General features: G+C 38.7%; 9 protein-coding genes across 15 annotated transcripts; all 9 read left to right on the forward strand.

Annotated features, from left to right (window-relative positions):
* The first annotated feature begins 288 nt into the window (after positions 1-288).
* AT3G14595 (Ribosomal protein L18ae family) lies at positions 289-2,079 on the forward strand. The gene is made up of 4 exons (NM_112320.5): positions 289-751; positions 1,345-1,414; positions 1,511-1,619; positions 1,722-2,079. The coding sequence occupies exons 1-4, from the start codon at positions 595-597 to the stop codon at positions 1,782-1,784; spliced, it is 399 nt and encodes a 132-aa protein (NP_566490.1). The 5' UTR covers positions 289-594; the 3' UTR covers positions 1,785-2,079.
* A 107-nt stretch (positions 2,080-2,186) lies between these two features.
* On the forward strand, positions 2,187-3,847 carry AT3G14600 (Ribosomal protein L18ae/LX family protein). Its single transcript, NM_112321.3, has 4 exons — positions 2,187-2,345; positions 2,791-2,906; positions 3,001-3,064; positions 3,150-3,847. The coding sequence occupies exons 1-4, from the start codon at positions 2,331-2,333 to the stop codon at positions 3,489-3,491; spliced, it is 537 nt and encodes a 178-aa protein (NP_188078.1). The 5' UTR covers positions 2,187-2,330; the 3' UTR covers positions 3,492-3,847.
* Positions 3,848-3,881: 34 nt separating this feature from the next.
* Positions 3,882-6,230, forward strand: CYP72A7 (cytochrome P450, family 72, subfamily A, polypeptide 7). Its single transcript, NM_112322.3, has 5 exons — positions 3,882-4,396; positions 4,522-4,739; positions 4,826-5,073; positions 5,148-5,520; positions 5,636-6,230. The coding sequence occupies exons 1-5, from the start codon at positions 4,123-4,125 to the stop codon at positions 6,059-6,061; spliced, it is 1,539 nt and encodes a 512-aa protein (NP_188079.1). The 5' UTR covers positions 3,882-4,122; the 3' UTR covers positions 6,062-6,230.
* Positions 6,231-6,346: 116 nt separating this feature from the next.
* On the forward strand, positions 6,347-8,734 carry CYP72A8 (cytochrome P450, family 72, subfamily A, polypeptide 8). The gene is made up of 5 exons (NM_112323.5): positions 6,347-6,824; positions 6,931-7,148; positions 7,230-7,477; positions 7,548-7,911; positions 7,983-8,734. The coding sequence occupies exons 1-5, from the start codon at positions 6,536-6,538 to the stop codon at positions 8,409-8,411; spliced, it is 1,548 nt and encodes a 515-aa protein (NP_188080.1). The 5' UTR covers positions 6,347-6,535; the 3' UTR covers positions 8,412-8,734.
* Positions 8,735-8,884: 150 nt separating this feature from the next.
* On the forward strand, positions 8,885-11,260 carry CYP72A9 (cytochrome P450, family 72, subfamily A, polypeptide 9; the record flags this gene model as incomplete). Of its 2 annotated transcripts, none has more annotated exons than NM_112324.2 (5): positions 8,885-9,320; positions 9,412-9,629; positions 9,740-9,987; positions 10,095-10,464; positions 10,542-10,967. In NM_112324.2, 5 exons carry the CDS (start codon positions 8,891-8,893, stop codon positions 10,965-10,967), a joined length of 1,692 nt encoding a protein of 563 aa, NP_188081.2. The 2 variants fall into 2 exon arrangements, with proteins under 2 accessions (NP_188081.2, NP_001319551.1); NM_001338127.1 differs by having other exon boundaries at positions 9,056-9,320; positions 10,542-11,260.
* A 54-nt stretch (positions 11,261-11,314) lies between these two features.
* On the forward strand, positions 11,315-13,506 carry CYP72A10 (cytochrome P450, family 72, subfamily A, polypeptide 10; the record flags this gene model as incomplete). 2 transcript variants are annotated; one of them, NM_112325.2, is made up of 5 exons in its annotated part: positions 11,315-11,690; positions 11,790-12,007; positions 12,095-12,345; positions 12,463-12,835; positions 12,920-13,345. In NM_112325.2, 5 exons carry the CDS (start codon positions 11,348-11,350, stop codon positions 13,343-13,345), a joined length of 1,611 nt encoding a protein of 536 aa, NP_188082.2. The 2 variants fall into 2 exon arrangements, with proteins under 2 accessions (NP_188082.2, NP_001319552.1); NM_001338128.1 differs by having other exon boundaries at positions 11,414-11,690; positions 12,920-13,506.
* Positions 13,507-13,688: 182 nt separating this feature from the next.
* On the forward strand, positions 13,689-16,252 carry CYP72A11 (cytochrome P450, family 72, subfamily A, polypeptide 11). The gene is made up of 5 exons (NM_112326.4): positions 13,689-14,040; positions 14,141-14,358; positions 14,464-14,711; positions 14,846-15,215; positions 15,298-16,252. The coding sequence occupies exons 1-5, from the start codon at positions 13,764-13,766 to the stop codon at positions 15,721-15,723; spliced, it is 1,539 nt and encodes a 512-aa protein (NP_188083.1). The 5' UTR covers positions 13,689-13,763; the 3' UTR covers positions 15,724-16,252.
* Positions 16,253-16,334: 82 nt separating this feature from the next.
* On the forward strand, positions 16,335-19,165 carry CYP72A13 (cytochrome P450, family 72, subfamily A, polypeptide 13). 3 transcript variants are annotated; one of them, NM_112327.3, is made up of 5 exons: positions 16,335-16,794; positions 16,897-17,114; positions 17,211-17,458; positions 17,595-17,964; positions 18,044-19,165. In NM_112327.3, the coding sequence occupies exons 1-5, from the start codon at positions 16,518-16,520 to the stop codon at positions 18,467-18,469; spliced, it is 1,539 nt and encodes a 512-aa protein (NP_188084.1). In that variant the 5' UTR covers positions 16,335-16,517; the 3' UTR covers positions 18,470-19,165. The 3 variants fall into 3 exon arrangements, with proteins under 3 accessions (NP_188084.1, NP_001326384.1, NP_001326383.1); NM_001338129.1 differs by having other exon boundaries at positions 16,897-17,458; NM_001338130.1 differs by having other exon boundaries at positions 17,595-19,163.
* A 74-nt stretch (positions 19,166-19,239) lies between these two features.
* On the forward strand, positions 19,240-20,576 carry AT3G14670 (uncharacterized protein; the record flags this gene model as incomplete). Of its 3 annotated transcripts, none has more annotated exons than NM_001338131.1 (2): positions 19,240-19,869; positions 20,193-20,514. In NM_001338131.1, 2 exons carry the CDS (start codon positions 19,390-19,392, stop codon positions 20,424-20,426), a joined length of 714 nt encoding a protein of 237 aa, NP_001327682.1. The 3 variants fall into 3 exon arrangements, with proteins under 3 accessions (NP_001327682.1, NP_001118627.1, NP_188085.1); NM_001125155.4 differs by having other exon boundaries at positions 19,405-19,869; positions 20,196-20,576; NM_112328.1 differs by having other exon boundaries at positions 19,405-19,869; positions 20,193-20,426.
* Between the last annotated feature and the right edge of the window lie 4,367 nt (positions 20,577-24,943).

Below are 24,943 nucleotides of genomic sequence, written 5' to 3' on the forward strand. Positions count from 1 at the left end.
TTTTATTATATAATCAAATATTTTTTTGAACTTGCATAATCAAATATTATGCATCTCTTATTTGAACCCAAAATAAAAATGAAAATATGCAAATTAGAGGTGCATGTCACTTGTTTTAATAGAGAAGAAAATTGTCTTTTTTAAAAGTGAAAAATTGAACTAAAAAGAGTATAATTTATAAGGTGAATAATAGTGGAAGGTGCAGTGTCAATTGAGAAAGCCATTGCGACTGTGACATAAACATTAAAGCCAATATGATTAAACGATATATAGTTAGAGAATATAGATACAAGAAAGAAATTGAACAAAAAATTTCATTTCCGTCGGTGTTTGTTTTTATATTTAGGAAAAAAAAAGAGAAGCGAATGTTTCCCCTGGGATTACGCAAATATCAAAGATTATTATAGGAAAATCTGGTTGAGGAAAGCTGACTAACCACCACATAAAAAGCCACGTGGCACATGCACTTCCCCTAGAAATACGAAACTTTAATAAGAAGCATCCAGCAAAACCGAAATCTTGGTTCACCACCGTCTCCAGATCAAAGAAAACAGAGAAACATCTGTTTTTTTGTTTAGTTTGATCTGTTGAGAGATGACGAGCGGTGGCGACGATAAAAACAGATCTGTGGTGACAGATCATCAACATCAACAACAGCCTCCTCCTCCGTTTCAAGGCGTCTCTAACTATCCACCGCAGCAGCAGCCTCCCGCCACCGGTTATCCTCAGCCTGCTCAGCCCTACGCCCAAGGTTTCTTTCTTTCCTCATCTCTCATTATATGGACAACATCATCAAAGCTGTCGTTTTGTTTTGTTTTGTGTTTTGTTTGGTATAGAAGCTTCATTTTATTCTTGATCCATTATATCGAAGATCCTTTTTGATCAACTTTTTACCTCATCTAAGATGCTAAGATTCGCATTGGATTAAAATTTGATTATTTGAAAATTCGAGTGATCCAGTAATTAGAGAGAAATTGTATATTGCCTCTTCTATGATATAAATCAAGATGCTAGATTCACTTGAGAATAATGACATGAAGAAATGAATCTTTTTTATAAAAAAAAAAATCAGGTTTTTGAAATAGATAATGCAAATAGAAGGTTCTCTTTTGGCGTTTACGTCTTACAATTTGACAAATGATTTTTTTGCTTAGTATTTTGAACATTGTGGATTCATTTGGAAACAAACATCAGAATCTCTTATCTCATCTGCCAAAATTTCTAGCTAAACTGTAGTTTCTCAAAAGGATTGTATCATTATTGCAACGTACACACACCACTTGGCTGTTCTAAAGCTCGTTTTGGTTATCTCTAGTTTTCATCAACTATAGTCTTTGGTCGCAGGTTATGTTGTTAATGGAGTAAGACCAACAGAACACGGTCGTTGTTGCGGTATCGGCATTGGCTGGGTATTGTAAGTGATCTTTATCATTTATTTTTACCTAACTTCTCTTCTCATTACATTCTTGATAATTTTTGAGAGTTTTTTTTGGTTTGATGTGTCTTGAAGATTCATCCTTGGTTTCTTCTTCGCTTTGCCCTGGTACATCGGTTTCTTCCTTCTATTATTCTCTAGGAACCCGCGTGAGAGACCAGGATATATAGCTTGCGCAGTTGGGGTAAGTCCACTACTCTATATATCTCTCTCACTCAACAAGAACCATTTCTCTTTTCTTTATCACAAATATAAATCAATTCTGACTAACCCTTCCTTTTCGCAGGCTGTTTTTGCTACCATTATCGTCATCTTTGGAACCGTAAGAGGATCAGGGGTGTGGTCATGAAGGTGAAGATGTCAACAATCTGAATCCGTTGAGATTTTGTTTCAGAAGAAGATCGATCCATAATGTTTGTTTACATAATGTGTATTGTCTCTAGATTACAAAACAGTACTGTATATGTTTCTTTGAAAAGTTCTTCTTCTGAAAACATACTAGTGTTTGCATTTTCAAAGAATTTTTTTTATATAAAAAATTTGCATTTGTTTAGATGATACGAATTCAAATGAATCTGATTATAAGCTCATTTAGTAAATGTGTTTGACCTGAACCACTGACTCATAAAAACACTTGAGCTCATTTGACCGGCGACAGTAAAAAAGTAAATTTAATTTACCCGATTTACCCGCTGCAAATATTTTTGTAACGCCAATGTAATGAGAAGAATAATTAAAGGCCCAAGTAGGAAAAAGAAAAGCCCACAGAGACGGCCCCTAGGGTTTGTCCTTTAGAGAAACCTCTTTTATAGTTTTCTCATGAGCGCCACCGTTTAGCTCTTTTCTCTCTGTTTTGCTCTTGGCTGATTCGTTGGAGCTTGATCTCTCCGTGGAAATGGGTGGTTTCCGGGTAAGTTACTTCTTTAGTCTGTGTATAGGATACGTGATTCTGGGTATTTGGACTTCTGAAGATTTGATTTGGAGAATCATCAACTGTGCTCGGTCGGGGATAGTGTATTATAAGGATAAATAGGTTCTGATTCGCTTAGAAAGTATGAAACTTTTTCTATGTGCATCCGTTAAATTAATATGAATTTGAAGTGTTTATTTCCGGATTTGGTTTGTTCTGTATGAATCTCTAGGATGATTGTTTTAGTGCTTAATGTCTTCTAAAATGATCATTGTGAATCATTTTAAGCTTCATTAGCTATCCTTAGGCCCAGAGATCGGTGTTGTCTTGTGACTCACTGAGAGAGTTGATATGATGTAAGGATTAGGGTCTGGTGCTGTTTAAGGTTTTACCAAAGCTGATATTTTTGTTGGTTTGTGATTAATTGATTCAATGTACATTGCAGTTTCACCAGTATCAGGTGGTTGGGAGAGCCCTCCCGACAGAGAACGATGAGCACCCTAAGATCTACAGGATGAAGCTTTGGGGTAGAAATGAAGTATGCGCCAAGTCCAAGTTCTGGTGAGCCATTCGATTTGATACCAGTTTGTTAATGTAAACTCCATTTTGTCTTGTTTATTTCCTGATCTAAAATGGATTTGCTCGTTGTATCTAGGTACTTCATGAGGAAACTGAAGAAGGTGAAGAAAAGCAACGGACAGATGCTTGCCATCAATGAGGTATGGATTGCATTTTACTTAGATATCTTAGATATGCTGAAAGATGGCTACTTGTATCTGATCTTGTTGTTCTACTTTATTATAGATTTTCGAGAAGAACCCAACGACCATCAAGAACTACGGGATCTGGTTGCGTTATCAGAGCCGAACTGGGTACCACAACATGTACAAGGAGTACCGTGACACAACACTCAATGGTGGAGTGGAGCAGATGTACACTGAGATGGCTTCTCGTCATAGAGTGAGGTTCCCTTGCATTCAGATCATCAAGACTGCGACTGTCCCTGCAAAGCTTTGCAAGAGAGAGATCACCAAGCAGTTCCATAACTCGAAGATCAAGTTCCCTCTTGTTTTCAGGAAGGTCAGACCACCAAGCAGGAAGCTTAAGACTACATACAAGGCATCAAAACCTAACCTTTTCATGTAGAAGCAACCGACATGATTCTCATCAGAATAGGCTTCTTGTTCCTAGTCTGAACAAAACACTGGAGTTATCTTCTTTTGAACATTTTTCAACTTTTTTTTTGTTCTAGATATGATACAATATTAAGGTGACTCATCTCCAATTTTCGTCAGTTTCCAAAGTTTTGCTGCTTTAGTGTAATGTTGCAGAAAGTTCAAAACTGTACTATCTCCCACTATCATAAACCAATCTGCTTTGTATGCCAACGACCACTAAACTAGCAACACTTCATTCTCATTCTTGTATGAAACTATTCTCGCAATTCCATAAATGTCTTCATCTGCAGTCTGGTTTATGCTACATGTCCCCGGAGCTCTCGGCGTCTGACACACACTTCACCCAAAAAGGATTGAGAGCAGTTCAATTCATCATGCTCAGTGGATCACTTTTCATGATTTATCGATTAAAAAAATTGCAAGTAGACGAGAACAGATGGAAAACTCTTACACGCAAGTACACAGAAAAAGCCCCTTTTCCGGCAAAGGATTTGGAGTGTAACTTGTATAATCAAAACTCCAGTGACAGCCAAAAAGTCTCAATCTTTATAAAGACCCACAAAAACTTGCGGACTCCAGAGTGAGTGTGAGAATCGGAGATGTCTTTTTCAGTAGTAGCAGCTTTACCGGTGCTTGTAGCAGTAGTGGTACTGTGGACATGGCGGATCGTGAAGTGGGTCTGGATAAAACCAAAGATGCTTGAGAGTTCTTTGAAAAGACAGGGTCTTACCGGAACTCCTTACACTCCTCTCGTCGGAGATATAAAGAGGAATGTTGATATGATGATGGAAGCGAGATCTAAACCCATCAATGTAACGGATGATATCACCCCACGTCTCCTTCCTCTTGCCTTAAAGATGCTCAATTCTCACGGTATAGTGTCTTTTCTTTCTTTGTTTCAGCAGAGTTGGGAAGTGAATTGTGTAGAATTTAGTTTGACTTGAGATCTCTGTTAGGTTGAATTGTTGGTGCTTGATTGAGTTATGTTGGTGGAACAGGAAAGACTTTCTTCATATGGATTGGACCACTTCCAACGATTGTGATAACGAATCCTGAGCAGATCAAGGAAGTCTTTAATAAAGTCAACGACTTTGAGAAAGCTTCTACATTCCCTTTGATCAGATTGTTAGCAGGTGGGCTTGCAAGTTACAAGGGAGATAAATGGGCGAGTCACAGGAGGATCATCAACCCGGCTTTTCACCTCGAAAAAATCAAGGTTTTGGTTTTTTTCTGTTGTTTGAATTACGTTAGACTGTGCATATGTGTGTGTGATCGTTTAGTAACCTTTTGTTTGGTTTACAGAACATGATCCCTGCGTTCTACCATTGTTGCAGCGAGGTTGTCTGTCAATGGGAGAAGCTATTTACAGATAAAGAATCGCCTCTTGAAGTCGATGTTTGGCCTTGGCTTGTGAATATGACTGCGGATGTCATCTCACATACTGCTTTTGGAAGTAGCTATAAAGAAGGGCAGAGAATATTTCAACTACAAGGGGAATTGGCTGAGCTTATCGCACAAGCTTTTAAGAAATCTTACATCCCTGGATCGAGGTAAAACCACGATCTCCATTGTCTCTTTGTTCTGTTGCAAACTAAAGATTTTGAGAATTTGTTGTTTGGTGTAGGTTTTACCCAACAAAGAGCAATAGAAGGATGAAAGCAATAGATAGAGAAGTAGACGTAATATTGAGAGGTATTGTGAGCAAACGGGAGAAAGCGAGAGAAGCTGGAGAACCAGCAAACGATGATTTGTTGGGGATATTGCTTGAATCCAATTCAGAGGAATCTCAAGGAAATGGAATGAGCGTAGAAGATGTGATGAAAGAGTGCAAGTTGTTTTATTTCGCGGGACAAGAGACAACTTCAGTACTTTTGGTGTGGACTATGGTTTTATTAAGCCATCACCAAGACTGGCAAGCTCGCGCACGAGAGGAAGTGATGCAAGTACTCGGTGAAAATAATAAACCTGATATGGAGTCCCTTAACAACCTTAAAGTCGTAAGTGAAGAAAACACAACTTTCACCATTCTCGTCCATCTAACAACTGCGTTTATAGTTAACAAAGTCAGTTAAATTTCAACTGAAAGGTTGTCTTTGAATGTTTTTTCAACAGATGACTATGATCTTCAATGAGGTTTTGAGGCTATACCCTCCGGTGGCTCAGCTTAAACGAGTTGTCAACAAAGAAATGAAGCTCGGAGAGTTGACCCTTCCAGCTGGAATTCAAATTTACTTACCAACTATTCTTGTCCAGCGTGACACCGAGCTTTGGGGCGATGATGCAGCGGATTTTAAACCCGAGCGGTTCAGAGACGGGCTCTCAAAGGCAACAAAGAACCAGGTCTCTTTCTTCCCCTTTGGATGGGGACCTAGGATTTGCATCGGTCAGAATTTTGCTATGTTGGAGGCAAAGATGGCAATGGCTTTGATTCTACAAAAGTTCTCCTTCGAGCTCTCTCCTTCTTATGTTCACGCGCCTCAAACAGTCATGACCACTCGTCCCCAATTCGGAGCTCATCTAATTCTGCACAAGCTCTGATTTTGTATATCCATGGATATGTCATCAAAAGTCTCATATTATGTAACAAAAAGATGTCATAGAAAGCCCTGTAGCCATATGTTGTGAAATTGTCAATATCTTTGTCTGAAACTAGTCGCTATTCTATAAGGTAAAAGTCTTCTTCAGTCAAGTCTAAGGTCGTTTTCTATCCTGGCTGCATTATTAATCTTGAAAAGTCTATTCCAAGAAGCCAATTTCAACTCTACCATCTTTAGCATGTGTTTTAGATAAGCCAATCGTTTTTTATGTCATAGGCCAGTGGAGAAAGATTTAGCAAAAACATAAGTATTTTATGGATTTAGATAATCTAGAACATTCGTTGAATTTTCCTCTGCCTCACACTTTAAAATAACATCAAATCTCTATCTATTTATACAAACCCTTTTCATCTGGCATCTTCAGTTCAGTAAAATAGAAGAAAGCATCTAACGAATTTTACAAGTAAGTGCGTTTATGAGTGATACAAAGATATCAGCAGTAGCAGTTGCTGCTGCTGTAGTGGTGGTAACTACGGTTACGGTATGGATATGGAAAGGTCTGAATGTAGCTTGGCTTAGACCAAAGAAAAATGAGGCTTATCTAAAGAGACAAGGTCTCTCTGGAACTCCTTTCACCTTTCTTGTCGGAGACATTAAAAGGGAAGCCAGTATGGTGGAGCAAGAAAAGTCCAGACCCATCAATCTAACTGATGATTACACGCATCGTGTCATGCCTCTGATACAACAGACCGTTAAGGATCATGGTAAGAAATGGTTTGATCTGAACTCAAAACAGATATCCTCTGTTTTTCTAATTTATGCGTTGGTTAGTGTTAATATCCTCTGTTTCTATGGTTGGTTTTTGTTTAGGGAAGACATCTTACATGTGGATGGGACCTATAGCGAGTGTGATTGTGACGAAACCAGAACACATCAAAGATGTTCTAAACAGAGTTTACGATTTCCCGAAGCCGCCAGTGCACCCAATCGTTGAGCTCTTCGCGACTGGAGTCGCGCTGTATGAAGGAGAGAAATGGTCTAAGCACAGGAAGATTATAAACCCTTCTTTTCATCTTGAAAAGCTCAAGGTCTTACTTACATCAGTTCTTATGGTTTCACACTTTTTACCAATCCTTATCTGATTGTTTGCTTTTTTCTTTATTTTGTAGATTATGATACCTGCATTCTACGAGAGCTGCAGCGAGATGATAAGTAAATGGGAGAAGTTGGTGACCGAGCAAGGATCATCGAATGAGATCGATGTTTGGCCATATCTTGGAGATTTAACATCAGATGTAATTTCACGTACTGCATTTGGTAGTAGCTACGAGGAAGGTAAGAGAATCTTTGAGCTTCAAGAAGAACAAGGCCGGCGAGTGTTAAAAGCTCTTGAGTTGGCTTTTATCCCTGGAATGAGGTAAACGGTCTTTAGTGTTCTTTCGCTTTTATAAATATGGAAAGATCATATGCTTCTTCTCATTGTTTAGGTTTCTACCAACAAAGAACAATTTGAGGATGAGACAAATTAACAAAGAAGTGAAATCTAGACTGAGAGAGATCATCATGAAAAGACAGAGGGGTATGGATACAGGGGAGGCTCCAAAGAATGATCTGTTAGGAATACTTTTGGAATCGAATTCTGGAGATCATGGTATGAGTATCGAAGATGTGGTAGAAGAGTGCAGGCTGTTTCACTTCGCGGGCCAAGAAACCACCGCGGTGCTGCTCGTGTGGACTATGATAATGCTGAGCCATCACCAAAAATGGCAGGATCAAGCTAGAGAAGAGATATTAAAAGTCATTGGGAAGAACAACAAACCTAATTTTGATGCACTCTCTCGACTCAAAACAGTAAGTACTCTTGTGTATTTTTCTGATAATCAGAGGATTACCAAAACTTAGACTTACTTTTCTTTTGACAGATGAGCATGATCTTGAACGAAGTTTTGAGGTTATACCCACCAGGGATACTACTTGGTCGAACCGTAGAGAAAGAAACAAAGCTTGGTGAAGACATGACACTACCAGGTGGTGCACAAGTAGTGATTCCTGTTCTTATGGTTCATCGTGATCCCGAGCTCTGGGGTGAAGATGTGCATGAATTCAATCCTGAAAGATTCGCAGATGGTATCTCAAAAGCCACAAAGAACCAAGTTTCGTTTCTTCCGTTTGGATGGGGACCAAGATTCTGTCCTGGCCAGAATTTTGCTTTGATGGAAGCTAAGATGGCACTTGTCTTGATTCTGCAGAGATTCTCCTTTGAGCTGTCTCCTTCGTACACTCACGCACCTCATACGGTTCTTACACTTCATCCTCAGTTTGGTGCTCCGTTGATCTTCCACATGCTCTGAAATCGAGTCACAGAGTACACCAAATTTCGAAATTCCTCTGTCTTTTTTGTTTTTCTTAAATCAAATTTCAGTAGCATATATAACCCAATAATACCACGATGAAATCAAGTTCGATTCAAACATTTAGGGAATATTCTCAGAGAACATATCATAAACATTTGAGCATGAACACGTGATTTCTATAATAACTTTCCTATTATGTTAATATAGAATTTTTTACTTGACTAATTACTTTCCATAAAAACTTGAGAATACTAAACATATGACCATTTTATTTTATTTGCAAAAACAATTGATGACTCGTAATAAGTTAATTCATTTACTGCATGTGTTTCTCTTAGAATAAGATGGATTTCGCATGGCTTATTATTGATTAAGTCATTAATAAGTCTGAAGTATAAAAGTATAATATATAACAATAATGGCATATTAGTTAATTGTTTAACCAAGAATACAAAGACTTGAGGCATGGAAGACAGATGTGGCCAGAGGTCGTGAGGAACCTGAGTAAAGGCCAAAGTTCGACGGTTACAAACAATATTTTATTGTCCGAACACAAATCTATAAGTACTAAAGACAAATCAGCACATGCATTTTCTTCATCAAAATTCTCAAAAATTTTAAGAGACCAAAAACATCAGCAAATGGAGATAGTAATTGCATCATTGGCTTTAGTTGTTGTATTGTGGTGTATATGGAGAATTTTGGAGTGGGTTTGGCTTAAACCTAAGATGCTTGAGAGTTACCTGAGAAGACAAGGTCTTGTCGGAACTCGTTACACGCCTCTTGTAGGAGATGTGAGAAGGAGTTTTAGCATGTTGAAGGAAGCAAGATCCAAACCGATGAAACCAACGGATGATCTCATCTCACTTGTCATGCCTTACTCTTTTCACATGCTCAACACTTACGGTTGAGATTTTAAATTCTTTTTGTATTTACTAGAGGTCTAAACGGTTCTTCTTCTAATATATATGCATGTATGTATCTGTGGCTACAACAGGGAAGACATTTTTCACATGGTCAGGACCCATACCTGCCATAACAATAATGAATCCACAGCTGATCAAAGAAGTGTACAACAAGTTTTATGATTTCGAGAAGACGCACACGTTTCCTTTGACTTCATTGCTAACTGATGGACTTGCTAATGCCGATGGAGATAAATGGGTGAAACACCGGAAGATTATCAACCCGGCATTCCATTTTGAGAAGATTAAGGTTTCAAATCCTCTTCTCTAATATTGTCACAAAACCATGCATGTTAATATTGCTTCTGGCTGACGAGTGAATGGCCTTTTTTTGTGACCTGATTATGATTTTGTGTATAGAATATGGTCCCTACGTTTTATAAAAGTTGCATCGAGGTCATGTGTGAATGGGAGAAGTTAGTTTCAGATAAAGGGTCGTCGTGCGAGCTTGATGTTTGGCCATGGATTGTGAATATGACCGGAGATGTGATCTCTCGAACCGCTTTTGGTAGCAGTTACAAAGAAGGACAGAGGATATTCATATTACAAGCAGAATTAGCCCACCTCATCATACTAGCTCTTGGAAAGAATTACATTCCTGCATACCGGTAAGAAACTTTACTTGTTTTGGTCTCTAATTACTTAGCATGACTCTTGGTTACAATACTCTTCTTGGAACTGTGAATTTCATTCTTCTTTGTTTTTGTATGTGTAGGCATTTCCCAACTAAGAATAACAGAAGGATGAAAACAATAGTCAAAGAAATCCAAGTCATACTAAGAGGGATCATTAGCCATAGAGAAAAGGCGAGAGACGCTGGAGAAGCACCGAGTGACGATTTGTTAGGTATACTTCTTAAATCGAATTCAGAGCAAAGTAAAGGAAATGGACTGAACATGGAAGAAATCATGGAAGAGTGCAAGTTGTTTTATTTTGCGGGACAAGAGACCACTTCAGTACTTTTGGCTTGGACTATGGTTTTGTTAAGCCAACACCAAGACTGGCAAGCTCGTGCACGAGAGGAAGTGATGCAAGTTTTTGGCCATAACAAACCTGATCTACAAGGCATTAACCAACTCAAAGTTGTAAGTATTAACCAAACCAAAAAAAAATCAAGTTGATGCATTTCTTCAATTTTGTTTTGATGATTTTGTTCCTACAGATGACAATGATTATATATGAAGTCCTGAGGCTATATCCTCCAGTAATCCAGATGAACAGAGCGACTCACAAAGAGATAAAGCTAGGTGATATGACACTACCAGGCGGTATTCAAGTCCATATGCCTGTTCTGCTAATCCACCGTGACACTAAGCTTTGGGGCGATGATGCAGCGGAGTTCAAGCCCGAGAGGTTCAAAGACGGGATCGCAAAGGCAACAAAGAACCAGGTCTGCTTCTTGCCTTTCGGGTGGGGACCGAGGATTTGCATCGGTCAGAACTTCGCTCTGTTGGAAGCAAAGATGGCTCTGGCTTTGATTCTTCAGAGATTCTCCTTCGAGCTTTCACCTTCCTATGTTCATTCACCTTACAGAGTCTTCACTATACATCCACAGTGTGGGGCTCATCTTATCCTGCACAAGCTTTGATACTATACTCCACGTGATGTTATCAAAACTTATACATATGAGAAACAAAATTTCATAGAGGAATTTATTCAAGATAATAGTCATATTAACCATGTTTTGAATTGAGAATGCTTCCCTAATAACAACTAATCCATCTATTTTTGAGTATTATTTTATACCAAATAGAAATGCCTTAGTGGAAGAGATGATATTTAAATAAGAATCTACAAATTTGGGGAAAAAATCTATAAAGTTTAAAATCTCTCAACTTTTGAAATACACAGTTGTAACTCCCCAATAAAAGCAAAATTGATCAATTAGTGACTCAAGTAAAGCAAAATATCAATGAGTCAAAATAAAACAATTTTGTCCAAAACACAAACTATACAGTATTTTAAAACATGAGGGGTGGTAATATCCATATCCATACCTTCTTCGAAACTATCTCTCTTCTCTGGGAGAGAAAAATGGAGATATCAGTTGCATGCGTAACAGTTTCTGTAGTTGTAGTTGTTGTGTCATGGTGGGTATGGAGAACTTTACAGTGGGTTTGGTTTAAACCAAAGATGCTTGAAAGTTACTTGAGAAGACAAGGTCTTGCCGGAACTCCTTACACACCTCTTATCGGTGATTTGAAGAGGAACGTCAACATGTTGACGGAGGCAACATCCAAACCCATCAAACTAACCGAAGATATCACACCTCGTGTCCTGCCTCATCCCTTCCAAATGCTCAAGACTCACGGTATGTGTCCTGGTTGGCCTTTTGCTTCCTCTCTGTTTTAAACTGTTGATCAAGAGAAAAAGAGTTTCAAATTTTGTATATCTATGTGGTTTGAAACAGGAAGGACTTTCTTTACATGGCTTGGACCCAAACCAACCATCACCATAATGGATCCAGAGCTAATCAAAGAAGTGTTCAACAAAGTTTATGATTATCCGAAGGCGCAAACGTTTCTTTTGGGCAGACTAATAGCCACTGGAATCATTAATTACGATGGTGATAAATGGGCGAAACACCGAAGAATCATCAACCCTGCTTTTCATATAGAGAAGATCAAGGTTTAAGGCTTTATTTTTCAGTCATGAATCAAGTTGTATGCTCATTTTATTCTGAACTAATTTGTGCATTCTAACTTCTATGTATAGAATATGGTACCTGCGTTCCACCAGAGCTGCAGCGATGTTGTTGGCGAATGGAGCAAGTTAGTGTCGGATAAAGGGTCGTCGTCCTGTGAGGTAGACGTTTGGCCTTGGCTTGTGAGTATGACTGGAGATGTGATCTCTCGTACTGCTTTTGGCAGCAGCTACAAAGAAGGGCAGAGGATCTTTGAGCTACAAGCAGAACTAGTACATCTCATCTTACAAGCTTTTTGGAAAGTTTACATCCCTGGATATCGGTAATAAAAGATCTCAACCTGCCTGGTTTTAGAACTTCACTAGTGCTGCAAACTATTACAGATTGTGAACCATGATGTGTCATATACTCATATTCTCTCTGTCTTCTGTTTGTGTAGTTATCTCCCTACGAAGAGTAATAGAAGGATGAAAGCAGCAGCTAGAGAAATCCAAGTTATACTGAAAGGGATCGTTAACAAAAGGTTAAGGGCGAGAGAAGCTGGGAAAGCAGCACCAAACGACGATTTGTTGGGAATACTTCTTGAATCAAATTTGGGGCAAGCCAAAGGAAATGGAATGAGTACTGAGGATGTGATGGAGGAGTGCAAGTTGTTCTATTTCGCCGGGCAAGAGACAACTTCGGTACTTCTGGTCTGGGCAATGGTGCTGTTAAGCCACCACCAAGATTGGCAGGCTCGTGCACGAGAGGAAGTGAAGCAAGTTTTTGGCGATAAAGAACCTGATACAGAATGTCTTAGCCAGCTCAAAGTTGTAAGTATAAACCAAATCATAAACCTTCAGGTGACTTTAGTACTTTTATTGTGTTTAGATGGTTTTGCTGAATGTTTCCAACAGATGACAATGATATTATATGAGGTTCTCAGGCTATATCCTCCTGTAACTCACCTGACCCGAGCGATTGACAAAGAGATGAAGCTAGGTGACTTGACACTACCAGCCGGTGTTCATATCAGTCTACCTATAATGCTAGTCCAACGCGACCCCATGCTGTGGGGTACTGATGCAGCAGAATTTAAGCCTGAGAGATTCAAAGACGGTCTTTCAAAGGCAACAAAGAGCCAAGTCTCCTTCTTTCCATTTGCATGGGGACCGAGGATATGCATCGGCCAGAATTTTGCCATGTTAGAGGCAAAGATGGCAATGGCGTTGATTCTACAGACATTCACCTTCGAGCTTTCTCCTTCCTATGTTCATGCGCCTCAAACAGTCGTTACCATTCACCCGCAGTTCGGTGCACATCTTATTCTGCGCAAGCTATAATTCTATAACCACATGTGCTGTTGTCAAATAAACATAGGAAAATAATCCAGATCATAATATAAAACTCAAATCTTTTTCTTATTTGAAGTCAGAACTTTGTCCTCACATATGTCTTGAGAAACCAAAATATTTCCAATAAAAAGAGTGAAACGCATGGACCAATAGATTTCTTCCTCTTTTCGTCGCTTTTCACACAAAGTCCAAATATGCTTCTGCGCTTTGGTGGCATGTGACTGTGAGGGTCCAAGTAAAGCAAAAGATCAATTAAGCACAACAAAATAATTGTCCAAACCACCAAAATATAAAATATAAAATAATTTGTGACCATCATCACCACATCCATATCTTCTCCGATATTCTAAACCCTGAGAATGGTCACAAATTCTCTAACTCTCTCTCTCTCTCTCTAGTAGAAAACATGGAGATATCAGTTGCATCGGTAACAGTTTCTGTAGCTGTAGTTGTTGTGTCGTGGTGGGTATGGAGAACTTTACAGTGGGTTTGGTTTAAACCAAAGATGCTTGAGAGTTACCTGAGAAGACAAGGTCTTGCTGGAACTCCTTACACGCCTCTTGTCGGTGATTTGAAGAAGAATTTTAGCATGCGGGCTGAGGCAAGATCCAAACCCATCAACCTAACGGATGATATCACACCACGTATCGTACCTTATCCGTTGCAAATGCTCAAGACTCATGGTATGCTTCCTTGTTGGCATCTTGATTCCTCTTTGTTTAGAACTATTGTAGAGTATCTAGAAAAGGTTTCAACTTTCGTATCTCTATGTGGTTGAAACAGGGAGGACTTTCTTTACATGGTTTGGAGCCATACCAACAATCACCATAATGGATCCTGAGCAAATCACAGAAGTGCTCAACAAAGTTTATGATTTCCAGAAGGCACATACGTTTCCTCTGGGCAGATTAATAGCCACTGGAGTCCTTAGTTATGATGGTGATAAATGGGCGAAACACCGAAGAATCATCAACCCGGCTTTCCACCTTGAGAAGATCAAGGTTTAAAGGCTTTATCTTCCATAGTCCCCAATCAGATTAGATTGCTTTATGTATGTATGTTCATTTGGCTCTGAACCAAATTGTGCCTTCTGCTTCTATGTATAGAATATGGTACCTGCGTTCCACCAGAGCTGCAGCGAGATTGTTTGCAAATGGGACAAGTTAGTGTCGGATAAAGAGTCATCATGTGAGGTAGATGTTTGGCCTGGGCTTGTGAGTATGACTGCAGATGTGATCTCCCGTACTGCTTTTGGCAGCAGCTGCGTAGAAGGGCAGAGGATATTTGAGCTCCAAGCAGAACTAGCACAGCTCATCATTCAAACGGTTAGGAAAGCTTTCATCCCTGGATATAGGTAATGAAAAACTCAACTTATCTGATTTAATATAGGTCCTTCTGAGCTTGACTCTTGATCTTAAAATGTCGCAATCTATTCCTTAAAGATATGAACCGTGTTAACATTATCTTTCTGCCAATCTTTTTCTGTAGTTATCTCCCAACAAAAGGTAACAGAAGGATGAAAGCAAAAGCAAGAGAAATCCAAGTTATACTGAGAGGGATCGTTAACAAAAGGTTAAGGGCCAGAGAAGCTGGTGAAGCACCAAACGACGATTTACTGGGAATACTTCTTGAATCGAATTTGGGGCAAACGAAAGGAAACGGAATGAGTACCGAGGATCTGATGGAGGAGTGCAAGTTGTTCTATTTCGTCGGGCAAGAGACAACATCAGTACTTCTGGTTTGGACAATGGTTCTGTTAAGTCAACACCAAGATTGGCAGGCTCGTGCACGAGAAGAAGTGAAGCAAGTGTTTGGCGATAAAGAACCTGATGCAGAAGGACTCAACCAGCTCAAAGTTGTAAGTAAAAGCAAATCATAAACCTCTTGGTGACTTTTGTTGTGTTTTGATGATTTTTGATGAATGATTTGATCCCACGCAGATGACGATGATATTATATGAGGTCCTTAGGCTATATCCTCCAATACCTCAGCTGAGCAGAGCCATTCACAAAGAGATGGAGCTTGGAGATCTGACACTACCAGGCGGCGTTCTGATCAATCTACCTATCCTTCTAGTCCAACGCGACACGGAGCTGTGGGGAAACGATGCAGGAGAGTTCAAGCCAGATAGATTCAAAGACGGTCTCTCAAAGGCAACAAAGAACCAAGCCTCCTTCTTTCCTTTTGCGTGGGGATCGAGGATCTGCATTGGCCAGAATTTTGCATTGCTTGAGGCAAAGATGGCAATGGCATTGATACTCCAGAGATTCTCCTTTGAGCTTTCTCCTTCCTATGTTCACGCACCTTACACAGTCTTCACCATTCACCCACAGTTCGGTGCTCCTCTTATCATGCACAAGCTCTAATCGTTCGTAGCAACCCATTTTGTTGTTATCAAATATACTTTCCATTCACAGATGAAACAATTCCATATCAGTCTACCTATAATGCTAGTCCAACGCGACACCATGATGTGGGAATTCAAGCCTGAGAGATTCAAAGACGGTCTTTCAAAGGCAACAAAGAGCCACGTCTCCTTCTTTCCATTTGCATGGGGACCGAAGATATGCATCGGCCAGAATTTTGCCATGTTGGAGGCAAAGATGGCAATGGCGTTGATTCTACAGAGATTCTCCTTCGAGCTTTCTCCTTCCTATGTTCATGCGCCTCAAATAGTCGTCACCATTCACCCACAGTTCGGTGCACATCTTATCCTGCGCAAGCTGTAATTCTAGAATCCCATGTGCTCTTGTCAGATAAACAGAGGAAAATAAACCAGATCATAGTATAAAACTCAAATCTTTTTATTAATTGAATTCAGAACTTTGTGCTCACATATGTCTTGACAAACCAAAATATTTCCAAGAAAAAGAGTGAAACGCATGGACCAATATATGTCTTCCTATTTTCGTCGCTTTTCACACGAAGTCCAAATTTGCTTCTTGCGCCTTGGTGGCACGACTGTGAGGGTCCAAGTAAAGCAAAAATTAATTAGTCATTACAAAATAATTGCCCAAAATATCAAAATATAAAGTATTTAAGACATCAGGGGTGATGTCATCACCACATCCATATCTTCTCCGAAATTCTAAACATTTATACATCCTGAGAATGGTCACAAATTCTCTACCTCTCTCTCTCTCTCTCTCTGGTAGAGAAAATGGAGATATCAGTTGCATCGGTAACAGTTTCTGTAGCTGTAGTTGTTGTGTCATGGTGGGTATGGAGAACTTTACAGCGGGTTTGGCTTAAACCAAAGATGCTTGAGAGTTACCTGAGAAGACAAGGTCTTGCCGGAACTCCTTACACGCCTCTTGTCGGTGATTTGAAGAGAAATTTTAGCATGCTGGCTGAGGCAAGATCCAAACCCATCAACCTAACAGATGATATCACACCACGTATCGTGCCTTATCCGTTGCAAATGCTCAAGACTCATGGTATGCTTCCCGGTTGGCATCTTGATTCCTCTTTGTTTAGAACTATTTTGTAGAGTATCTAGAAAAAGTTTCAACTTTCGTATCTCTATGTGGTTGAAACAGGGAGGACTTTCTTTACATGGTTTGGACCCATACCAACAATCACCATAATGGATCCTGAGCAAATCAAAGAAGTGTTCAACAAAGTTTATGATTTCCAGAAGGCACATACGTTTCCTCTGGGCAGATTAATAGCGGCTGGACTCGTTAGTTATGATGGTGATAAATGGACAAAACACCGAAGAATCATCAACCCGGCTTTCCACCTTGAGAAGATCAAAGTTTATAAGCTTTCTTTTCCGTAGTCCCAGTTTAGCTTTATGTATGTATGTCCATTTGGTTCTGAACCAATTTGTGTCCTCTGCTTTTATGTACAGAATATGGTACCTGCGTTCCACCAGAGCTGCAGCGAGATTGTTGGCGAATGGGACAAGTTAGTGACGGATAAACAGTCATCCTGTGAGGTGGATATTTGGCCTTGGCTTGTGAGTATGACTGCAGATGTGATCTCCCGTACTGCATTTGGCAGCAGCTACAAAGAAGGGCAGAGGATATTTGAGCTCCAAGCGGAATTAGCACAGCTCATCATTCAAGCTTTTCGGAAAGCTATTATCCCTGGATATCGGTAATAAAATCCCAAACTTGTCTGCTTTTAGAACAAGGCCTTTTAGAGCTTCAGTAGTGCTGCATTCTACTAGAGACTTTGAACCATGTTTTGTAATAAAAACCCTAACTTGTCTCTCTGTCGTCTGTTCGTGTAGTTATTTCCCTACAAAGGGTAATAGAAGGATGAAAGCAGCAGCTAGAGAAATCAAATTTATACTGAGAGGGATCGTTAACAAAAGGCTTAGGGCAAGAGAAGCTGGGGAAGCACCAAGTGACGATTTGCTGGGTATACTTCTTGAATCGAATTTGGGACAAACAAAAGGAAATGGAATGAGTACCGAGGAACTGATGGAGGAGTGCAAGTTGTTCTATTTCGCTGGGCAAGAGACTACTACAGTACTTCTGGTTTGGACAATGGTGTTGTTAAGCCAACACCAAGATTGGCAGGCTCGTGCAAGAGAAGAAGTGAAGCAAGTTTTTGGCGATAAAGAACCTGATGCAGAAGGCTTGAACCAGCTCAAAGTTGTAAGTAAACCGAACCAAAAACCTTCAAGTGACGTGAGTTCTTTTGTTGCATTGAAGCTGAAAATTTGATCCCTCACAGATGACGATGATATTATATGAAGTCCTTAGGCTATATCCTCCAGTAGTCCAGCTGACCCGAGCCATTCACAAAGAGATGCAGCTAGGTGACCTGACACTACCAGGCGGCGTTCAGATAAGTCTACCAATTCTGCTAATCCAACGCGACAGGGAGCTGTGGGGAAACGATGCAGGGGAGTTCAAGCCAGATAGATTCAAAGACGGTCTCTCAAAGGCAACAAAGAACCAAGTCTCCTTCTTTCCTTTTGCGTGGGGACCGAGGATCTGCATTGGCCAAAATTTTGCACTGCTTGAGGCAAAGATGGCAATGACACTGATTCTACGGAAATTCTCCTTTGAGCTTTCTCCTTCTTATGTTCACGCGCCTTACACAGTCCTCACTACTCACCCACAGTTCGGTGCTCCTCTTATCTTGCACAAGCTCTAATCGTATAAACTCCTTGTTCACAAATATACTTTCCAATTTCCATACACAGATGAAACAACTCCATATTATCATACAAAACTCAAATCTTGATACGGTTTTGAAGTCACAGAACTCACGGAACAAATCTCAGTTGTGAAACAAAAACCCAAGACTATAGACAAGAGATCACAAACCCTTTTTTTGAGAATTGACTCAGTATTTGTTCTTCATCAACGACTATTCTCTTCCGGTTACTGATTAGAAGCGGCAACGCTTGTATCCAGAGAAGCCGTAGCCAAAACACTTCATACCAATCAAACATGTTGGATTACGTCGTGATTTCGCCTCAACAATGCTCAACCAAATCTTACAGTCTCTTTGAAACAGAGTAACCCATAGAATAATCGAACGACAGATGAGATTCTCCAAATCGATCGCTTCTGAATTCGCTAAAAACCCCAATTTCTTCATCAACGGTGATATTCGCGGAGGAGAGGTTCTATATGACGGCGCAATGTTATAATTTGAGAAAATGTCTGAAAACTCCCTTTTTGTCAAGAGCTAACCTCATATCTCCCCAACGAAAACAGAAAGGAATTTTGATTTATTTTTAATTCGTTTTGTATGGATTTTACTTGTATACCCCAACTGAAATCGAATATTTACAATAAAAATTTGGATCTATTCGATCCAGACCCGATCCATTATCCCAAAGAGAATATATTTTATTGGATCTCTCTTCTATTCTTCGGTTTCTTTTTCTTTTGAAAACGAAACTGAAACTTCTCCTTCTCAATTTCAAAAGCTTTTCGATTTATGTTCCTCAAACCTCAAACCGCTCTCGATTTCAATCCTCTCCCTTCTCTACTCAAATTCTCAACAAGAATCCTAATCTCTTCTTTCTCAGAATCTTTTCTTCTCCTTCTTTAACCCTAACCCTAATGCCGCTGAAAACAATGCTGAGAGGAGTAGGAACGAAGGAGAATTCAACGACGGAGGAGCCTCCGCCGGGAACGAAGCCAATCGATGCTGTCACAAAGGCAACGACGGAGCCTCCGATGACGACGGAGGAGCCATCAGCGTCGAAGCAAAATCCGGTCGTAATTGAGGGAAGAGGAGTTGAAGAAGAACAAATCCCGACCATAATCACGACCGTAGTGGAAGAAGGAGAGAAGTCTGACAACAATGAGGAAGAAAATTCTGAGAAGGATGAGAAAGAAGAGAGTGAAGAAGAAGAGAGTGAAGAAGAAGAGAAAGAAGAAGAAGAGAAAGAGGAAGAGGAGAAAGAAGAAGAGGGGAATGTTGCCGGAGGAGGATCCTCCGATGATAGTAGTAGAACCTTGGGCAAAGAGTCCTCCTCCGATGAGAATATGGATGATGAGACTGCAGTGGGAAAGCAAGTGGATATTCCGGCGGCTATGGTAAGGATTTCTCAAGTATTTGAATGGTGTGAAACTGGTAGAACAGGATAATACTATGATTTCTGTAGAAAACTGTCATTACTAGGATATAACTATGTGTATGAATTCTGGGTAACATTGGTAGTACTAAGATAGAACTATGTGTATGATTTCTGGGTAATACTGTCATTACTAGGATATAACTATGCGTTTCTGGGTAATATTGTCATTACTAGAAAATAACTACGTGTATGATTTCTGGGTAATACTGTCATTACTAGGATATAACTATGTGTCTGATTCTAGGTAACGTCGGTAGTAATATGAATGAATGTTTGTTGCAGAAGATCAACGAGATGGGCCAAGAGAATGATGGGGATCCGAAAGAGAAGGATGGTGATCTAGAGAAAGATGGTGATCAAGAGAAGGACCCGAAAGAGAAGGACCCAAAAGAGAAGGATCCGAAAGAGAAGGACCCAAAGAGAAGGACCCGAATGGTCCTTCAAAACCCGTGGAAGCAAACTTCACAAGAAGGACCACTCAGAGAACCAAGAGTTGAATTTGGTTGTACTTGTTAGGATTTGAATTTGGAATGTTTGGTTTTAGGATTTGAATGTGGTTTGTTTTGTTTGGATTTGACTCCGGATTTGTTATGTTAGGATTTGAATTTGATAAGTTTTTTTTGAATATCAATTTGGATATGAATTGGAATTTGATATGTTAGGATTTAACGATAATACTGAGAATACAAGAGAATACTAGGATTTAACGATAATACTGAGAATCCAAGAGAATACTAAGATTTAACGATAATACTGAGAATACAAGGGAAAACTAAGACTTAACGATAATATTGAGAATACAAGAGAATACTAAGATTTAACGATAATACAGAGAATACAAGGGAAAACTATGATTTAACGATAAAACTGGGAATACAAAGGAATACTTAATGACGATAATACTGGAAATACAAGGGAATACTCAATAAAAGTCTTACAAACCAAAGACAGAAATTAAGTTCACACAAACCCAATAATTCCTCACTTTCCACAACAAACTCTCCACAAAGTCCCCATCTTTTTTTGGATCTCATCCAACTCCGAACGCATTTCTTGGTTAGAGTACTCCAAGCTTTGAATCTTTTGGTGATGGTTATCAACTTGCTCTATCCCATAGCTTTATCCCAAAGTTTCCGAATGTATAACCCATCATTCTACAAAACATGAATTCTTAATAGAAATCAATTATTCTAAAACAAGATTGATGATATTTATATCTTCAATTTACCTTATACACGATGCATTTATAGTATCTTTTTCCTTTGTCACCATCGTTCTCAGAGATTTTGTCAAGGATTTGTCCACCACAAGGACAAATTGCCGGAATTCCTTCCATCATTGCAACTTCTTCAAGTTGCTGTATTATCCTCTTAGCGCTCTTCATCTCATCATACCATGGATCACTCTCACACAATCGATCCATAAATGATTGGAGAGAAGAATTTTTGAGTGAGAGAGAATGAAGAGAATGAAGAGAAATTGAGATCGGGAGAGAGAGAGAGAGAGAGAGAGAGAGAGTGAATTTCGAGAGAGAGAGAGAGAGAGAGAGAGAGAGAGAGAGAGAGAGAGAGAGAGAGAGAGAGAGAGAGTTTATTTCGATAGAGATAAATGATTTCGAGAGAGAGAGAAGATATTTTGTGGGAAATTGGTTTTGGGGGGAATTTGGTTTTGGGGGAAAATTTGTTTTGTTTTGGGAGGAAATTGAAATTGGAGGGAAAGTTAATTTTTGGGGGGAAAGGTGTTTTCCACGTGGGCGCAGATATTTAGACATGTGCGCCGTTTTTTTAAAGTTAGTTGTACTCTAGTTTTTGGTTGTACAAAATGCCCACATAGTTGTATTTTTTGTGTTTTCCAGTTTAGGCAGTATTACATATCTTTTAAGATGATTTATCTAGTTGTTCAGATTAAGGAAGTCTATCATTATAGAATTCTAAAGGTTTAATGTAATTATATGTAGACAATATATGAAATTGTAAAATTTCAATCTTAAGTTGGAGTTTATATCAAACGTGAGCTTAAAAGTATAAGGAATATGTAGGATAGTGTCTATTAAAATGTGTTTTGACCAAATATTTTTTTTCCTAATTTAATTTGTTTTAATTCATTTTTAAGAGTTCTTCATCTTTGCATAATCTATTTAATATTTGATGTTTGAAACAAACATAAATTCGAATTTTAATATCCTTCAATAGTATTCCCTTGTATTTCCAGTATTATCTTGTAATCATAGTATTCCCTTGTTTTCCCAGTATTATCGTCTAATCATAGTATTCCCGTGTATTCTCAGTATTATTGTTAAATCATTGTATTCTCCTGTATTCTCAGTATAACCCTTATGCCAATAAATTAAAACATAGTATTACTGAAGGAAAGTCTAGTGTTACATAGCTGCACAACACGAATAAGGTTTACAAATCATAAAATCAAATATTATGGGTGCCAAATAACAACCATTGCAGCGACTGCCTCGGCCTCCTTTTGTCTGAGTCTTTTGACGTTTTGGATGTCTTTCTCCGGTGGAAAGAAACCTAAGCACTTCTGTTCTACCCTTCTTCTTTTTCCGAGGCAGAGGTAATACCTTCAACGCTTTGATGTCATCCGGGATATCCCACTGTGATCTATTCGGGACAAAATAAATAGTCCTATAATACGCTAATGCCCACAACTCCGCCCAATAATTCTTTGAAACCAATTCATGTAATTCCATATCTCGAGTTCTTGTTGTATCGTGATCCAATCTCAGGATCTTGAGTATCATCAACCTCCACTATTGCCTCATTTTGTTCTGTTTCTTGTCCCTCCAATTCGCCCATCACGATGGCAGCATTATCTCTCATTTCATCATCATTTGAACCCAAATCAGCATAGTTCTTACCAATAGAACTTTTATTGACGACCTCCACTCTCGACAGTTACTTGGGCAATTCCGGTGGAGTGATGACGTCAACAGTCAAAGGATATCTACTAACCATTTCACCTGAAGATATATAGACACCGACATCCTCATCATCACTAATGTGTATCTCTTGAGTTGGTCCCAACATCACTGCATTGCACTTCATTTGCAATTTAACCATACTTTTATCTAATCCAAGCTTCGTGCAAATCCTACTTTCTAACATGGAGAGAGTTATTTTCCCTCCTGGTGTATTCATCAACAAGTTGTACGCTCGATCTTTCCATATAAAATATATAATCACCTTCTCCACCATTGTATCCTACAAAATCAATACAAAAACCTCTATCAGATATACTAGTTATACTACAATTCTGGGTAACACAAGTATAACTAGTTATACTACACATATCTGTATAATACAGTTATAACTAATAATAGTACATGTAAATGGGTAATACTACTGTACCTAAGAAATACTACATGTAAATGGTTAATACTAGTGCAACTAAGTCATACTACATACATCTGGATAAAACTAGAGCTACGGGTAATACTACATATATATTTTTCAATTGAATCATGTGCAATTCTACTCAGTTCTACCAGTTGTATTTCCCGACAATAACTCAAATCGCATGGTTTCGGGTTCAAAACTACAATTCACTCTGATTCAGTTGTTGTAATCCATTTCTTACCCATTTTACAGATCTATTCAACCCAGGCAGTATGCATAAACTTCCAATGTGCATACCCAAACACAATTTGCTTAATCTCAAATCTAATTGACAACAATCTCCTAGTTTTCTAGGTTCAAAACTTCAATATTAAGCTCTATGCAGCTCGAGTAAGATACCTTTTCTTTCTATCTCGACGCAACTCGTCGGAGGGAGAGGATACGACAACAATGGCGACTGAAATCAAATTTCGATGATGAGAGCGATGAGAGCTCGAGCGAGAAGAAGCTGAGAGGAGAGAGAGAGGAGAGGCAAGAGAGAGTCGAGAGAGAGTCGAGAGATTTTTTTTTTCCTGTTTTATTTTTTTTTTCTTTTCAAAAACTAAATAATTTAAAAATGAATAAAATAAAGAAGGAGAGGGTAAATTCGTCAACTCACAATTCATTAATAGAGTGGGGGATATGAAGACAAAAATAGGATACAAGAGGTTAGTGTTTGGCAAAAAAGGAGTTATAAGATTATTTCTCTTATAATTTAGACTGAACGACGCCGTTCGAATAGTTTTTTTAATCATTGTTTTTTTCCGTTCCAAACTATGTCGTTTGATCAAACTCAATTTGTGCTACCAATTATTAATTTGTGTCATACTTATGCTAAGACCATGCTAATCTTCTTCTTTTTTCTTTTTTGAAGCTAATGTACTCGGAGGAACAATCGATATATCCACTTCAAAACTGAAGCTATTTCTAGGTGATTTAAGATTTTTAACATCGTTAATGAGTATTTCATGGGAAGTTCACTATAAATTATAAAGTAACCCTATAATTATGGTTATTGGTGAGTTAATTATATTCAGTAGCACTTTAAAAAGAAATGTACGTTCAGTCCAGAACAATTACAGCTTACGATCGAAATCTGAAATCAAATCACTCTAACTTTAAAAAAAAAAAAAAACCTTAAATGTGTAGGTTTTTCTTTTGGAATGAAAAAGAATAATCCTTGCGTAATAAGATAGCAATTGATTGAAAAACAAAATAGCTCATGTCGGCCTATACACTATAATATTCTAGACACGTCCCTTTCTGTTGGTTGTTAACTAAAATAGCTCATGGCGGCTATTACAAAATGCACCACTTGAGATGACTATGAAGGTACAACAAAATAAATATTTGTCATATGTGAGAGCAAACTAATTGGAAAAACAGGATGAGATTGAGATCATAACAAATGAGCAATACTAAAATACACTAAACCAGGTTTAGTAAACCTTATGTCCTTATCAGAGTTTTACGCCATTTTATATAGTTTGTGTTTTTGAGGGAGTTGTATATTATTTCTGACGTTGGAGGGATTTAGTAGTTTTACTTTTCTTTTCTTTTTTTTTGTCGTTTTACTTTTTTTTTTGATATTTCTTTATTTCACGTTTCTATTTAACTTAGAGTTTTTTTTATATATTTATG

This window comes from Arabidopsis thaliana, chromosome 3 (assembly GCF_000001735.4).
Source record: "Arabidopsis thaliana chromosome 3, partial sequence".
Lineage (NCBI taxonomy): Eukaryota > Viridiplantae > Streptophyta > Magnoliopsida > Brassicales > Brassicaceae > Arabidopsis > Arabidopsis thaliana.

Excerpts from the sequence above, each read along its gene's own strand:
- CYP72A7 (NM_112322.3), top strand. The coding sequence starts at position 4,123 with ATGTCTTTTTCAGTAGTAGCAGCTTTACCGGTGCTTGTAGCAGTAGTG. Across the intron at positions 4,397-4,521 it reads AAAGATGCTCAATTCTCACG|GAAAGACTTTCTTCATATGG; the intron begins GTATAGTGTCTT and ends TTGGTGGAACAG. Across the intron at positions 5,074-5,147 it reads TCTTACATCCCTGGATCGAG|GTTTTACCCAACAAAGAGCA; the intron begins GTAAAACCACGA and ends TGTTTGGTGTAG.
- AT3G14600 (NM_112321.3), top strand. Across the intron at positions 2,907-3,000 it reads TGCGCCAAGTCCAAGTTCTG|GTACTTCATGAGGAAACTGA; the intron begins GTGAGCCATTCG and ends CGTTGTATCTAG. Across the intron at positions 3,065-3,149 it reads AGATGCTTGCCATCAATGAG|ATTTTCGAGAAGAACCCAAC; the intron begins GTATGGATTGCA and ends ACTTTATTATAG.
- CYP72A8 (NM_112323.5), top strand. The coding sequence starts at position 6,536 with ATGAGTGATACAAAGATATCAGCAGTAGCAGTTGCTGCTGCTGTAGTG. Across the intron at positions 6,825-6,930 it reads ACAGACCGTTAAGGATCATG|GGAAGACATCTTACATGTGG; the intron begins GTAAGAAATGGT and ends GTTTTTGTTTAG. Across the intron at positions 7,912-7,982 it reads CACTCTCTCGACTCAAAACA|ATGAGCATGATCTTGAACGA; the intron begins GTAAGTACTCTT and ends TTCTTTTGACAG.
- CYP72A11 (NM_112326.4), top strand. The coding sequence starts at position 13,764 with ATGGAGATATCAGTTGCATCGGTAACAGTTTCTGTAGCTGTAGTTGTT. Across the intron at positions 14,041-14,140 it reads GCAAATGCTCAAGACTCATG|GGAGGACTTTCTTTACATGG; the intron begins GTATGCTTCCTT and ends TGGTTGAAACAG. Across the intron at positions 14,359-14,463 it reads TCCACCTTGAGAAGATCAAG|AATATGGTACCTGCGTTCCA; the intron begins GTTTAAAGGCTT and ends TTCTATGTATAG.
- AT3G14595 (NM_112320.5), top strand. The coding sequence starts at position 595 with ATGACGAGCGGTGGCGACGATAAAAACAGATCTGTGGTGACAGATCAT. Across the intron at positions 752-1,344 it reads TGCTCAGCCCTACGCCCAAG|GTTATGTTGTTAATGGAGTA; the intron begins GTTTCTTTCTTT and ends CTTTGGTCGCAG. Across the intron at positions 1,415-1,510 it reads ATCGGCATTGGCTGGGTATT|ATTCATCCTTGGTTTCTTCT; the intron begins GTAAGTGATCTT and ends TGTGTCTTGAAG.
- CYP72A13 (NM_112327.3), top strand. The coding sequence starts at position 16,518 with ATGGAGATATCAGTTGCATCGGTAACAGTTTCTGTAGCTGTAGTTGTT. Across the intron at positions 17,115-17,210 it reads TCCACCTTGAGAAGATCAAA|AATATGGTACCTGCGTTCCA; the intron begins GTTTATAAGCTT and ends TTTTATGTACAG. Across the intron at positions 17,459-17,594 it reads GCTATTATCCCTGGATATCG|TTATTTCCCTACAAAGGGTA; the intron begins GTAATAAAATCC and ends CTGTTCGTGTAG.